The 15,823-nt window shown below is 41.0% G+C and overlaps 1 protein-coding gene and 1 long non-coding RNA gene across 4 annotated transcripts in view; one reads left to right on the top strand and one right to left on the bottom strand.

Annotated features, from left to right (window-relative positions):
- Nucleotides 1–161: 161 nt before the first annotated feature.
- LOC135103526 (uncharacterized) overlaps nt 162–15,823 on the bottom strand; it is a 25,732-nt gene continuing 10,070 nt past the window's right edge. The window contains exons 2-3 of the long non-coding RNA XR_010270098.1: nt 3,308–3,374; nt 162–3,199 (exon numbers count right to left, since the gene is read on the bottom strand). This is a non-coding gene — a long non-coding RNA (uncharacterized LOC135103526). The remainder of the gene's footprint in view (nt 3,200–3,307; nt 3,375–15,823) is intronic.
- The window catches only part of LOC135103509 (solute carrier family 52, riboflavin transporter, member 3-B-like), a 24,141-nt gene continuing 15,619 nt past the window's right edge, over nt 7,302–15,823 (top strand). Inside the window, exon 1 of one of the 3 annotated variants that reach the window (XM_064009921.1) lies at nt 7,302–7,745. Coding sequence is in view for 2 of the 3 variants with exons in the window: in XM_064009909.1 (XP_063865979.1) it covers nt 10,535–10,615 (81 nt within the window). In the remaining variant the exon portion in view is untranslated. Of the gene's footprint in view, nt 7,746–10,417; nt 10,616–13,741; nt 13,894–15,823 lie in introns of those variants that run through there. The other 2 variants (XM_064009909.1, XM_064009916.1) reach the window with 2 other exon arrangements.

Here is a 15,823-nt window from a genome sequence, read left to right on the forward strand (position 1 = left end):
AAAAATTATATATATATATATATATATATATATATATATATATATATATATATATATATATATATATATATATATATATATATATATATATATATATATATATATATATATATATATATATATATATATATATATATATATGAAAAAAATCTAAAGCCGTCCATCCGAGCCTTCAAAAATACATGTAGGTCCATCATCTAGGCCACGAGGAACGCGCCTATAGTCGTTGCAAGCTTGAAAAGTAAAATGATCATGAATGAATAAGTAAATAAAGTCACATCTGGTTTTGTAGCCAAACTCGAGTCTCCTTTTATAATAAATTTCTAAGGAGGGGCATAATGGAACGGGCTTTCTCTCTCTCTCTCTCTCTCTCTCTCTCTCTCTCTCTCTCTCTCTCTCTCTCTCTCTCTCTCTCTCTGACCTTGACCTGACTCCTTGACACGTTGGAAAGAATCGAGATCACCGGGGACGTGAGACGCAGTTCTTCTCCAGCACCTTCTTATGTGCCAAACAAATGACAATCAATTGCACCACCTCGTGAACTCCCTCCCTTCCTCCCCATGGCTGAGCTGAACACACCCTGTGCAGTAATGAAATACTAATCCTCCTTTTTTGTAAAGTTATGTCTATCTCTTCTTCGGGACAAATTGCATCGTGACTTAGCAGCGCCGGCCCCGATTATCCCAAAGCTAACGCGCACTTCACTCCGCGGCCATCTTGTCCTCTCTGCCCTCATGCAAGCGATGTGTGGTGGTGCGCGCTCCGCGATCTAAATTAACGACTGAAAATTAGTCATTTCGCTGAGTTAATATGGCGCCGGGTAGAGTTACGAGAGAGCGCTGCACCTGCGCAACAATGAAGAGTTCTTAATCACGTTCTCTGTAACATGAGGCGCACACACCCAAGCTGTCTATTCTCTGCTGTATGCTACATACAAAGCAGAACACTTCTTAACGACAGTTACTTAAGTTCAACAAATATAATTGCTTTAATCAGAGTTTCGTTAATCGTGTGCTAGTCAGTCTGTTATCTTTCCCATGTCCTTGCATGTGGATGCGTCACCTCTTCGTGACTTCTTTCAGTGACTCTCTCCAATGTCTGTATTCTTTCCTTTTTTCGTGCTTGATCTCAGTTAACGTGATGTTCCCTGTTAAAAAGCACTTCTGTCTCTTCTACTGCGCTTCAGCCGAGGAGAACTACAGACTAGTAAGTTTACTGGCTTGATTTTTCTTTAGTCTGGCGCCAACTGGTACGTTCTTTAAGCTTCTAAACAACCGATCTCGTCAGGAAAGCACCGACTCCTCTGATATCCCCCGCATGTCCCAGGAAGGTCCCACTCATCGGATTATTTCCTACAGTCCAAGAGACTGGCAACAAACACATCAGAGACGAAATTCCCTAAACATCTCTGTCAAACAGGTTCTCTTGGGCAGAAGTTCTCAACCTTTTAAATCTCATGCACCCTTTAAAATCTTTCAGCAGTGGCCACGAATCCCTTACTTAGAATACAGCAGAATACAGTCAAAACATAACGTTTGCGTTCAAGAATTCATTAGTAAATAATAACAAATGTGTCCAAATGTGTCCGGTGAAGAAAAAAAAAAAAATCTGCTCATATATCTTTCAGTATTCAAAATGTATCATTAAATGCGGCTATGAATTAATTAGTACCTTACGTATTGACAGCAGTAAGTGTCTGTGTATTCGTGGGGTCAATCCAAAATTCCTCTCAAGAACCACAGGTTGAGAACCAGCGCTCCGTGAATAGCTTCTCCACACTAACAAGGTGATGAACAGTCTCCCTTCATTTCTACAGTTCATTCTAATTCTGATGGTTATTCATTGTTATGATGATACTGATGAACTGGAAATGCGGATGTGCACCAAAAGCGATAATCTCATTACGAAAATCTTTTAAATCAAATGAGACCAAAATTTGATATCTATTAGTTTAGAGTAACAATCGGAAATAGTCTGGTGTTTCTCTCTCTCTCTCTCTCTCTCTCTCTCTCTCTCTCTCTCTCTCTCTCTCTCTCTCTCTCTCTCTCTTTGTTGTGAGTGGATTTAAAGTCTCTGATAAGTGACGCGACTTAGTCACGCATCAGATAGTGTAACTACCTCGCCTCGACTGTCAAGCTGCTGCGCCATTTCACTGTTAAATTGACACAGGATTTTATTAAACGATTAAATTCATTGTCGCCAAACGCCACACTGCCTCTTTGTACACCCATCAGCCTGGCGTGGAGTGTCTGGCTGACCTGCAAGACTAACAGTCGCATCCCCCTTGTCAGTGTTAGCTTGACGCTACGGTACCACCAGCTGGCACAGAGGACACGAAGTCTCCCTCGTGGCATCTCCAATACTTATTCACGGTTCACAATGGTCGCATGAATGACAATGACTTTAAAGCAAGCGAAGCAGCGGACTTTACTATTGTTTCTTCAGACCACGGTGAGTACGCTTCTGACCTTGATCTTCAGGCGATCCTCCACTAGCTGTGATGCACCCTGAGACACGGCCAGACACGCGCCGCCTAGAACCTGAACCTTTCCCCCAAGGTCATCAGAAGTTTTGGCTTCCCCCAGTGTAGCCACGCTGGCCACAAGGCGGGCACGCTGGCGTCCCTTTGCCTGATCATGTTGCAGGCTTACGCAGTGTTACATTTCAATTATTGTTTTGATTACAATTAGAGCTTCCTCATTTTGATTACAATTTTAGTTTACTTTCCTCCCCTATTCATTACAATTTTAGTTTATTTTTTCCCCACTTTTTTTTTTTTTGCTTGTATTACAATTTGCCTTTATTTTTCCCATCTTTTCTTACTCGTATTACAACTTGCCTCTTTTTGTACTCGAATTACAGTTTGTTTTTTTCTCTATTTTTATTTATTTATTTATTTATTTTATTTTTTTTTATTCGTGTTACAATTTTGTTTTACTTCCATCATCCGTTCACGAACACGGTCTTGTGCGGCTCGAGGCAAAGACTGCGTGGGCAGATGATGCGGTCGTACTTATGTTGCGTGGGCAGATGATGCGGCCGTACTTATATTAGTGTATCTATTGATAGAGACTCGCTTTCTTGGGCAGCGTCTGTCCTCGCTGTCTGCGTTTCAGCGGAGGGTGGTCGCTATACCACACCAGTGACGTCAGCACAATCCCACATCAGCACAGTTTGCGTCTCATCACAATTCATCGTGCTGTGATAACAATCCCCGAATTAGCCTCAAAGAATGTTGTAGATCACGGTTTATCTTTGTGATGTAAAAATGTGGTAACAAACTTACACCAACAATAGACTGAAATACCTTGACCCAAGTCCCCACGTGCGATGCCATGGAGGCGAGGCGCAGGCTGCTGGGTGCTGCTGGGGAACTGTTGGTACGTTACATCATCAGGTTTTAGTTATGATGATGGTACGGATAACTTTGCCACCTGAGCTTCAAGAAAGGAGACTAGTAAATCAAATGAATAGAATCAGTAATCAGGTTGAGGGCAGAGTCAATAAGAAGCTTAAGTAAGGAACATATCCCAGTTATCAGAGGAAAATTTTTAGAAGTTTTCTCACTTTTTTAAACTAAGGTCCGGACATGTACAAAAAATGAAAAAAAAAAAATAGAATTTTTCCTCTGATTACGGATGATTAAATAACGAAAAGCAGAAGTAGAATATCAATACAAAAGTATATATAAATCGAAAGTGTTTTTTTTTTAGAGTGCATTTTTTAATGTAAAATATGGTCATTATCTATGCACCACTCCTAAAAAACTTAAAACAATGTTTTACATATGTAAAGTAGTTCTTCTACAAATAAGAAATATATCCCAGTTATCAGATAAAAATTTTTACATTGAAAATTTTCCACTTTTTTTTTTTAACTGAGATATTCTCTCTCTCTCTCTCTCTCTCTCTCTCTCTCTCTCTCTCTCTCTCTCTCTCTCTCTCTCTCTCTCTCTCTCTCTCTCTCTCTCTCTCTCATTTTTATCGTCTTAGAGTGGTGCAAGTGATGCCGTCTCTAAATCCCTACACTGTATCCTGTCATTGTCACTTGGTGAGTCGCGCATTCCCGTAATGCTCTCAGCTAAACCTGGTCTTGTTATGTAACGAGTCTTTTCTTTGAGTATTCTTCCTCGTCTTTTTCTGTTTAGTTCCGGGATTCAATCCATGTTTGAAAACGCATGGCAACACTTTTGTTTAGCGCACGTTCGTGAAACAGTGTGTGTGTGTGTGTGTGTGTGTGTGTGTGTGTGTGTGAAAGGCCAAACAAACACGAACAGACGTACAAAGATTCATGCTATAGTACGTGAGGAGAATGAATGAAGTACAAACTTTAGACACTTAGCAGAGGGAAGATGACAAGCAGGGAAAAATATATGTATATACCGCATGAAAATAACATTAGTAGCTCGAGGATACGGGAGAGAGATCAAAAGCTCTATATGTAAAATACTGAATTTCTGCAACAAGGAAAATAAACAAATAAAAAAAAGAAAGAGTAAACATCATGACGCTGCAGGAGGCGAAAACCCACGCAATAAATGAGAAAATGGAGGAGAATAGACAGAAAACAGCGAACAGAGGAGTAAAAGAAAGGGAAGAAAAAATCTGGACCATGTAAAACATAAGAAACAACCTACGTGCGTGTAAAGGAAGACAAAACTGGAGAGAGGAGGAATAAGGAAGAAAGATCGAACTGCATCGTGAAAATAAGACAAAAAATGGCTGTGGAAGAAGGACGATATCAGAATAGAGGGGAAAATAAACTGGCTCCTCTCTTTAGGTTTCTCTTATCTTTTCTTTTCTGAACGGGATTTAAGCGAACTTTATCACTCACCATTTACTTTTATTTTCACTCGTTTAATTATTTGTTTTTATTCTTGGCCGATCTCTGGCGCAAAAAGAAAAAAAAAAAAAAAAAAAAAAGACGAGATTTTGAGCAATATAAAAACGACACTAAGGAGAGATAGCATAGTTGATTGACTGATAACTTAGGCGTCAGCGCAACTAGATCCTATGGCGCATGAAGTGTCCCAATAGAGTTTCCAAAGCGAAGCTACAAATGACAAAGGCTGACAAGTAAACAAGGTTGTGAGATGTGAAAACTGAGAAATACGACGGAAAAAATCTGAAATAATATCAATACGAGAAGAAATAAAAATCATACAGAGGAATACAAGCCAACAAGGAGAAGCAGCGAGGAGGTGAGATGTGAAGATTGAGAACTTGGCCCATTTACTGCTACGGGCGTCTTTCGTCACCATCCAGACCATTGCAGTAAATCATTTGCATGGATATAAAGAAACATGGAGAACATGACGTTATTCTAATCACTGGTAAGCTACACAGTTACGTATTTTAAGAGAATGCGTTACAAAAACTATTTATTTAAAAGTTGTATATGTTCATGGGAAAGATTAACTAGTGGTGAAATGGTTAATGGACACCGGCAAGGGCTGAGGGCTGCCACTTCACATTTACACGAGTGACCGCTGAATTTCTCTCCAGAAGGATTTACAGAAAGCTTGCTATGGTTCTTACAACGGTAACTAAAATATAAGTGCCTCACTATCATTTTTTTTTTCTTTCCTCACTAATTCTGTTTAACACGACTTAAAATATGATTCATTTAATTAAATGTGTATGACGTTTTCACTTTTGCACAAACCAGCGCTATTTTTTTATTTTTTTTTTATTTCTAGTGTTTTACCTTCAATACTTCAGGTTAGGATTAATAAACAAGGATAAAATTTAGAAATTATTATCATTCACTTACCATACAAACAAATTTAAGAAGAAAACAAGGTAATTTAACACGTCAAATCGATTAACCTCCATTTTCCAATTCGTTATTCATTTACTTTATTTATTTATTTAATTAATTAATTAATTTTTTTTCACGATTTCTATCAACGTACATGATGCCTGCGAATCCCTATATATCGTTAGAACCGAGACTCTAATTTGTCTAGATTAAACATTTACTACATTGCTGAGGGAGATAAAGGCTGCGGGGTTGTACATATTAAGGAGTACATTGTCATGGTGCTCATCTCCGTGTCCTGTGACTGAGTATTGAAGTAGAAAATATGGTTGATTATAATTATCAGGAAAAAGTGAGAGCAGCGAGGGGTGTGTAATATCGAGTAAAGGGAAAGAAAGCTGGATTTAGACAAACAGACAGATAGATATATAGACAGATAGATGGACCGATCGATAAATAGATTGACGGATAACTTAGCACCAATTATTACAGTGGTTATTTGCGAATGGACTCAACATACCACCAGTTTCTCAAAGAACAATATTCCTGAACATTTTGTCGTCTTACAATCTTACATTTGACAAACAAGCTGTATTAGAAGTTACTGGGGTTTTCAAGGATGTTTTAATAATTCTAATGTTGGTTTAACAAAGATTCTGTATAATCTGTAGGCATAACATTCATGAAAACTTGTCTGATCATCTTTGTTGTCTTTAAAATATTCGTTATTAGGATTTTTAAGACTATTTTCATGATTCTAGTGACAGTTTAGCAAAGATTCTGCATCACCAGTAGGGAAAACATCCATGACAACCCTATAATCATTTCTGTTGCCTTTGAAAATAATCCTGATAAGAGAACAAAGCGTTTAAGAATAACGACCTAATGTCCCGGCGTATCAGCCAGTACGTTTATTCCGCTCCTCGGCAACGACTGACCTTGCATCACATTTGGTGTCTCGGGATTGAGAAGTTTAACTCTACAACTTTACTGTGTCTTGTGTCTCTTCCCACGCCTCCTGCCACCAGACCAAGCAGCGTGTTAATTAAGGAACGGTACGAAACCCCGACTTATGTTTGTAAGGACGGTAAAAGTACGGCACTATATTAACAACACCATCACAGCAATTGATAGTGACTTATAACATCATGTGTCGTAAAAAGTAATGTTTTCCTTGTTTAGGTTTATAATCTGAAGCAGATGTGAAAACCTACCGTGTGCGCGCCTCGCCATCACCACCACTAGACTCCAGGGGAGGTCAGTAAGAAGGGAACGCTAACTTTTGCTATGTTTCATAGAGGGAGTGTGGATAATCACATAGGCACTGTTATCTCATGCCAGTTTGTACCCTTGAACCTAGAAAATCAGACTCCGATAATGCGTAAGACGAAACAAGAACACTATTACTCTCTCTCTCTCTCTCTCTCTCTCCCCCCATTAAGTTTGAAAGCAAATACAAATCGCGTCGTCCTATTCACTATTAGCGTTACGGAACACAGCATAATGGCTTACAGAATGTGACACGTAACGCAGCCAGTGATGAGGGCGAGGGCGACCATGGGTTATATATACAGGGCCACGCGGAGGGGCGAGCCAGTCAGAACGGGCAGACAGTCGTGGTGGGGGTAATGTCAAGCTCTCTGGCCATTCTCTTGACTGAAGTGCGCCAGTGAGGCCTCATCGGTCACCGCGGCCTTAGTCTCTTTCCTGCCGCCACTCGAGGACTTCCACTCACGCTCTGCCACTCTGAGTAATACCACCAAGTACCGTAAATATCAAGAGCATAGCCTGCATTGATTTCACGCTCATTTATTCAAAGCCACGAGATCAGAATTTCAAGAACGCGTAATTACTTGAGTCTTTTACGAGTCCCACGGTGCTCTGAGGCTTGGAGCGTCCTGCAAGTTACCAACGAGCTGTCTTCTGCCTCTGCCACCCCTGCTACACGTGCTGCCTCCTCCAATCCTTCATTCAGGTTTGGTCTGGTAAGTATTCGTGTTAAACCTTCAGACCACCTTCGCTCTATCTTTGCTGTCATTATTTTGTTATCATCTCCTCCATTCATATCTTTGACCTTACGTGCTTCCTCATACCCAGGGTCCCTCCCGCGTCAGATACAGTGATTTCACTAACCAAGCCACTTATTTAGTCTAGTGGTGCTGCTGTCATGCTGGTGATAAGGACGCGTAAAGTGATTGGTCTCATCAATCACTAGTTACTCATCTTCACTAGTTACGCATGCACAAAAGTAAATAAATGTTCTTGTTATGATGTGCAGCCACTAAGCCAGTTATTCGCCCCGCCATTTAGCCTGAAAAAGTTAGTGACAGGAAATTTTTATGATAACTGATACGTCCACGTAGATTCACCATTGTACATCAACCGTTCTCCTCACAATAAACCACCACTTTACTAGTTACTGGGTTCGCTTTTTCCTTTGGAAGCAGTAAAATGAAGGGAAGTTTTACGGCAGCGACGATGTAAATTATGGAGATGTTCAGATGTAAGATGTAGTGCACACAAAAGGAAACGTTTTCCTCGCAACATACACCCACCTAAATATTTATTCGCTTCGCTTCTTCACTTGCAAACAGTAGCATGACGCAGACTTTCACGGTCAAAGTAATGTAAATTATGTGATGTTCAGAGTAAGATGCAATGTACACAACACGCTCTCACAATCCCTGACAATATAGAACCTTCTTAGTTATTCGCTTCGCTTATCCACTAAGAAACAATAACAGTAAGGGAAACTCTTATGGTAAAAGTAACTATGAGATGTTCAGAGTAAGTTGCAACGTACACTAAACGTTCTCACAATCTCTGCCAGTATACAACCTCCATCAGCTAAAAATAGTAATATGACGGGAACCTTCATGCCATTAGGTGTGTATGGGCGGGCAGGTGTTCAAGGTGGGGGATGTCAGTTGGCGACGTACAGTAGTAATAATCTCGCCAGCTCTCCTCAGATAGGCCGCGCTGTCATGTCGTTCCTGATAAGAGGTTGTGCGATGCTTTTGATGGTCAGGGCTACAGCTAGGCGATGTTAATAATGGCGATAGCAACGATGCTTTTATTTCATCGGGAGACAGAGGCGACTTAATGTACAGGTAATGAACAGAGATATAGCACATACAAAATTATTGCTACAAATAGATAAATGGTTGATATAAATATATAGCAAACAGAATATAAATAATAATAATAATAATAATAATAATAAAAACGGCAATTGATGAAACAGATTGTGAAATATAAATAAAACAATACGAATAACAAATATCAAGTACAAAAGTCACAAATAACAATAATAATAATAATAATAATAATAATAATAACAATAATAATAATCAGCAAACTAGTAAACTGAATGTAATAGGTGTGTGTATGTGTGTGTGTGTGTGTGTTTGTGTGGTGCGCTCGAGTAGGGGAGTATTGTTTTATAATTCTGCTGCGATACTTGAGTCGGACCTTTTATCGTTGTACCATTCATTGTCTAGCTCTAGTTTGTCGTATCAGTAGTGTAATGAAACACTGTAAGCTTTGGGCAATTCAGTCAACCACACAGTAAACAAGCAGCTCCACCACCTAGCGTTTGTCTTCCCCCTTCGCCATCACGCAGATCATGAGTGGTAATTAAAGTAAAAAAAGACAATTATAAAATGAATATTGGAGTAGAAATTGAATGTGACATGAATAATTAGAGGTGAAAATACTTCGGGACTCCACTAAACGTAACAACTAACATATTTAGTCTTGGTGTTACTCTTCCTGCCCCTGCCACGACGCTCCCTGCCGGATGAGTGACTAATGAAGGATGGGTGAAGATGAATGAGGATGAGTAATGAATGGGAGAGGGATAAGTGTACGAGTAAATGATGAATGAAGATAAACAAAGGATGAATGAGCGAAGATGAGCGAAGGATGAGTGAGGGTGAGTGAAAGACGAGTGACGAGTGAGTGATGGGTGATTAAGGATGAGTAAAAGATGAGAAAAATGACGCATGAGTAAGTATGAGTGACGGATGAGTGAATGAAGAATAAGTGAGTGGTGGATGAGTAAAGGATGAGTAAAGAGTGGATGAGTGAGGGCGTGACGGATGAATAACGATGAGTGAGAGTGGCGGATGAATAAAGATGAGTAGATAAGCAACGGATGAGTAAGGATAAGTGAATAACGGATGAATGACTAACGAGAGAGAGAGAGAGAGAGAGAGAGAGAGAGAGAGAGAGAGAGAGAGAGAGAGAGAGAGAGAGAGAGAGAGAGAATTATCATCAGTTAATCTCTCTTCAATTTATCTTCTATTATACTCGCGAAAACAGTCATCGTAACCCGTGACTTCACAAAATTGGGGACAAAGGGAACATTTGTGCTGGCAATGTGGTCGTGACAATGTTGGCGCAGTCGGATATTGGAGGGCGACTCGTGCAGGGATAAGCTACGCCTTCTGTCCGGGATCAATGACTTACTGTATTCCTTAGACTGTTTCTGGCAGCCTTCGAGGGGGAGAGCAGCGAAGTTCGTCAGTAATATCTTATCTTCTCGCTTCTACGTCTTACTGCCCGATTGGAAAAAAGGAATTCCCGTGTGTAGTTTCCCTCACGTGTGTAGTGTGTGGTTCCCCGCCTCGGTATCACCTCTAAAACTGTACCGGTGTGTGTGTGTGTGTTTTTTTTTTTTTTTCGTGACTCTGCTTCGGTACTGCCACGTCGATAGGAAGGACATACTGTGATCCTTGTACACGAGTCATCGCTTGAGGCCATTGCAGCCACCATGAGACGCCTCGTAATGGAGAGACAGCGCTGGTCCATCCTACCCAACTTCCCCTACCCACTCACTCCTGCTGATAACACTGTGAGTAGTTAGCGCTTTGTGGTGCGTGTGCACGGTTACTTCTTCCCGACTCTTCCTCTTTCTTTTCCTCCTTTTCCTCCTCCTGCACCAGCTCCTCCTTTAACGTATTAGTGTATAGATACGTTCTGTATTCTCCCGTTCTGCTTTTTCTTACAGCGTTTCCAAATAATTTTTTTTTTTTTTTGTTCACGTCCCCTTTCCCCTTTTGCCTCCTTCCTTTCTTAACTTGTACATTAGATTGTGCAGCACGTGTAGTCCCCACAAACAGCCTCTTTAAGACTAACAGGTGCGCTGCTGTTTGTTATTTCCTTTGTATTTCTCTGCACTGTAATCCTCATTGTCGTCGTCTTCCTCCACTTCCCCCAACCCCACCTCTTCCCCCTCCTCCTCCTCCTCCTCCTCCTCCTCCTCCTCCTCCTGAATCCTCATCCTCCTGACGACACGCTTGAGTTTGTGCTTCTGATGGTATGCAACTTAGTCACACGGATGTATTGTGCCTCCATGAACAACGTCGACAGCAAGGACTCGCTAGATTACACACACACACACACACACACACACACACACACAGCAGGAGGAACATTGCATCACCATGAAATTTTTCGATCTTTCACACACTTCTTCAATCATTTATCAAGTAAACGAGAGTTAAGTGTTACCATTAAGCAAGTGAACGAATATTTTCTGCCTCACTGCAACAATAGAACATAATAATGGGCATAACTACAAGTCGTGGCGCTATCGTAACCTCCTAACGGTAATTGAGTAAGCAGGTAACGTCAGTGGTAAACCCAAATGATAACGATGCAAGGAAAACACTTCAGTGACATGCAAGCCTTATCTGTCCAAACGAAGGGAGGGAAGGAAGGACAGACGGGGAAGGAAGGACAGACGGAGATTTGACGCTATAGGAAAGATTCTAACTAAATTGTATGCGTTTCAAGTATCAAGCTAGAGTGACTGCGTGATACAAAGAATGTTATACTGGTAGCAGCTGCAGCTTGGACGAAAAGGACGTAATAGAGGTTGAGGAAAAGGTGTGTTGCTAAAGAAAGGAAAATAGATGTGGTAGAGAGAGAGAGAGAGAGAGAGAGAGAGAGAGAGAGAGAGAGAGAGAGAGAGAGAGAGAGAGAGAGAGAGAGAGAGAGAGTGTGTGTGTATATGTGTGCGCGCGCGCGCCTGTATGCAACTTCCTGTATAGCGTTTTCTTTTCCTATTTTTTTTTTTTTCCGAGTTTGTGATTCAGGTGTTAGTGAAACGATGTCACCTTTCCTTCCTAGAACATAACTCAGAGGCATTAGGGAAGCGTGACCATGACCTCGTAATCAGAATGTAGGACTGAGCGTTCGTTTCTTTTCTTCATGTATGCATATACTGTACGAATTATCATACTGACGGAAAACGACTTTCATCACTATGAATATGAATGGCGTAAGCCTTGAGCTACAATAATGTCCTGTATATTTGTTTGTACAAGCAATAATGATAAGTTTCTAAACAGGTCTATTTTTAGCCTGAGAGAGAGAGAGAGAGAGAGAGAGAGAGAGAGAGAGAGAGAGAGAGAGAGAGAGAGAGAGAGAGAGAGAGAGAGAGAGAGAGGAGATAAGAAGCAGACATTAGGGGTCATGCAGTACAACTGAAATTGACAAACATATCAGGAAGTCATTCTGTAATAACGGGGCACTATAATCCCACGAGTTTTACATTGCCACGTAGATATTTCCCTGTCAAGATATTGGGACTCGACCTGACGGAGTGAGAAATTTAGAATCACCCGTGTTAAGTTACCTGCTTCACAATGATTTTCCCTTTTATCACTAGCAACTTCTTAGACCTTCATCTTTCGTGCTAAATTCTCTTTTAACATTTCTGTCATCTACCAAAGAAGATCAAGCTCTGATTCTCTCGCTTTTGTCTCCTCTGCCTGCACACACAATTTTCACACCGCTCTGTAGGTGAATGAAGTATACACATGATAGTATACAGAAACGCCTTGCTCTTTCACCACGACACTTTTCAAAGGCCACGGAGATGATTAGCCGTGTTCTCAAGTCTTTCTTCTATTAATAAAGTAGAAATACTGCTAAACAATCACTAGAACCATAACACCATCTGCAAAAAAACCCGTGTCCACTTCAGTTAAAAGCCTTTTGAAAGTAGTCGGAATGCGGAACAGAGGTGTTTCAGAATATGGTCTCCAGATTGCACAGGAGAACATTTGGCCAACTCTCGCATATTGTTAAAAAAAAAAAAAAAAAAGCCCCGAGTCCTCTTAAGGTGTATTTCGTATGCTTCGTGTTGGCGTGTTAACTCCAAGGATTGACTGTAAGCTGCCATGACCCGTCTCTTTGTGTATTAGTCTTTGTGTTCCTGGTCATCGCTCCTCCGCGTCTAATTCACAAGATCAGGAACTGCCACCGTGCCACGTGTAGGTCTGATGGCTACTTGCAGCTCCCCTTATTCTCTACTGAAGATATCCGTGGTCTCTATTTTATCAATGACGTCATGCGGTTGAAAGAGGAAAGTGTTGGGTTACTAGGGGTCTATAGCACGTAAGGCTCAGATGGTAGAATGGTGTGTTGAGCTTGTGTAGGGAGGCGAAGGACAAGGGATCCAGGGCAAGGGTCACTGGTGGGGATAATACACCTCGCTCGTGTCTTGATCCCCACTGTTATGAAAGCTGCGCAGGAAACGGTGGAGAGAGAGAGAGAGAGAGAGAGAGAGAGAGAGAGAGAGAGAGAGAGAGAGAGAGAGAGAGAGAGAGAGAGAGAGAGAGAGTGTGTGTGTGTGTGTTATGTGTGTTTCACCTTGGTACAGAGTGACAGAAATATAATTAATTACGTACCGTACACACACACACACACACAAACACACACACACACACACACACACCAAACACACGCACACACACACCAAACACGCACACACACACCAGTCAGGATACAAGGCGGCCAGAGATCTTTCCCTGCTTCCGTTCCTGTTAGCCGTACACGCTCTTTAAAGAACCCAGATGGTAGTGCAACCTTGAAATTTAAAGGGCAAAACACAGGTGAACGTGATATAACTCCCTTATATTGGTCTGCATCTAAAACACTACTCCTTGTTGCGGTGGTGCTCTGCGCTGGCTGCCGTACGATCAGTTAAGACTCTTAGGAGATCACGTGGAAGAGGAGTCTGGCAGGGGAGTCTTACATATAACCTTGTGTAGTGACACCCGTAGCTGCAGGATTGACGCAAAAATGGAGTTTGAACGGTCACCACAGCCGTCAGATCCGCTGGTATGTTGTATGTAAATGACCATGTACTCGCCGTGACAACACTGTAGGTTGTGGGAAGTGTACATCCCTCGTCTCATGTTCAAACCAGTAGGATATTGATCTGACAACAGCCAGGCAAGAGTGGGAGGAGGAAAGTTCGGTCGACCTTGTGTGTTCGGTCCGACCAAAACTGTTACAGCAATTGAGTGATGCAAGTGACAGTGCAGGCTAAAATATATATATATATATATATATATATATATATATATATATATATATATATATATATATATATATATATATATATATATATATATATATATATATATATATATATATATATATATATATATATATATATATATATAAGTAGAAACGAACCAAGATTTAGTAAAATTCGGTCGATCTTGTCTGCCCGGATCTGCCGCCACACAAGTCGAGTGATGACTAACTAATTATGGTGATGATTAAGATGGCACCTGAGTGTTGACCTGCATCACCTGTTGCTCTCAGCTGCCCGCGCGACACTCCCACACGTGTTCAAGCGTGCTGCTACCTTAGGGAGGAGCTTTAGAACATTACTGACTGATGGAACAACTTTCAAACGAGGAATATCAAGGCATCTCTGAAAATATAATGACCATTCCTTGGAATCTTTTTTTTTTTTCTTCTTTTTCCGCCATCATGAGTGGGCAAAATTTTTCTACCATTTCTTTGCATTTTTTTTTTTTTTTTGCAATTTTGTTTTACCCTTGGCCAGTCTTCCTAGTACACACACACACACACACACACACACACACACACACACACACAGGTCTCTTACAGTTCACGTCATTCCATCCAATGCACTTATGTTTTATTTATTTATTTCTTACGCAGCTCACCACTTGCAGCACATTTTCCCCATCGTTAGGGTGTTGTGCTCGAGTCCTCTCCTTCGCAACACGGGAGAGGTAAACAGACCTACGTAGATGAAGAGATGAGAGAAGGTTTGTTAGTGAGACCTGGAATAGACGGGCTGTTGACGGAGGTGGATGGAGAAAATTGTGTGAAGTGACATTAAGTTTTGTGCTGCAATGGGATCCTAAGAGACTAATGATGATGATGATGATGATGATGGTGACTGTAATAATTATACCGGTAGTAATCTTTTTATTATCCTCATCAGTTAGGTAAAATGAAAGAAATAAAAAAGATAAAAGAACATCAGTAATTTCCCAAAGATCAAATAACCTTTCTCTTTTTTTTTTTTTTATGTATTTACGCATTTATTTCATTATCCACTTAAGACGCAGACGGCTACATAAAATTACGTCCTACAGCCAATAAAAACGTTATCCCCCCACACGAACAAGTCACTCCGTTCAAGGCCACACGATACCCTTATCAAGCTGTACCGCCACAACGAACACCCCGCCACCAGCCATAATAAGGTCGACGGAGGCAAGATACTGTACAGGGCAGCGATCCCAGACTCTTCGCGTGCCCTTATAGTGCGTCCGCCTCTGAAGGGTCACCAGCTCGAGACGTGACCAGGAAACACGAGGAGGGGAAAGCATGTCAGTGGCAGTGGGGTACGTGATGGAGCATATACGAGTACTAGCACACATTGGTAGATGGATGGGTATGTGAATGGATGCATGATGGATGGATGGATGGATAGCTGCTGACTAGATAGATGGATGGGTGGATAGATAGATAGATAGACAGATAGACAGAGATGGATGGAATTATTGACTGACTGACTAATAGATAAATATATTAACTCATCAAACGATAGATAGATATATACTTACTGATTGAGAGATAGATAGCTCGATAGATAGATTGGTTGATTAAAAAAAAACTGATTGGCTGATAGATAGACAGATAGATACATAAACTGAATGATATATACATAGAGAGATTGAATGATTGATACATAGATAGTTTCATTGATAGACAGAAAGAT

Source organism: Scylla paramamosain, chromosome 1 (assembly GCF_035594125.1).
Source record: "Scylla paramamosain isolate STU-SP2022 chromosome 1, ASM3559412v1, whole genome shotgun sequence".
Taxonomy (NCBI): domain Eukaryota; kingdom Metazoa; phylum Arthropoda; class Malacostraca; order Decapoda; family Portunidae; genus Scylla; species Scylla paramamosain.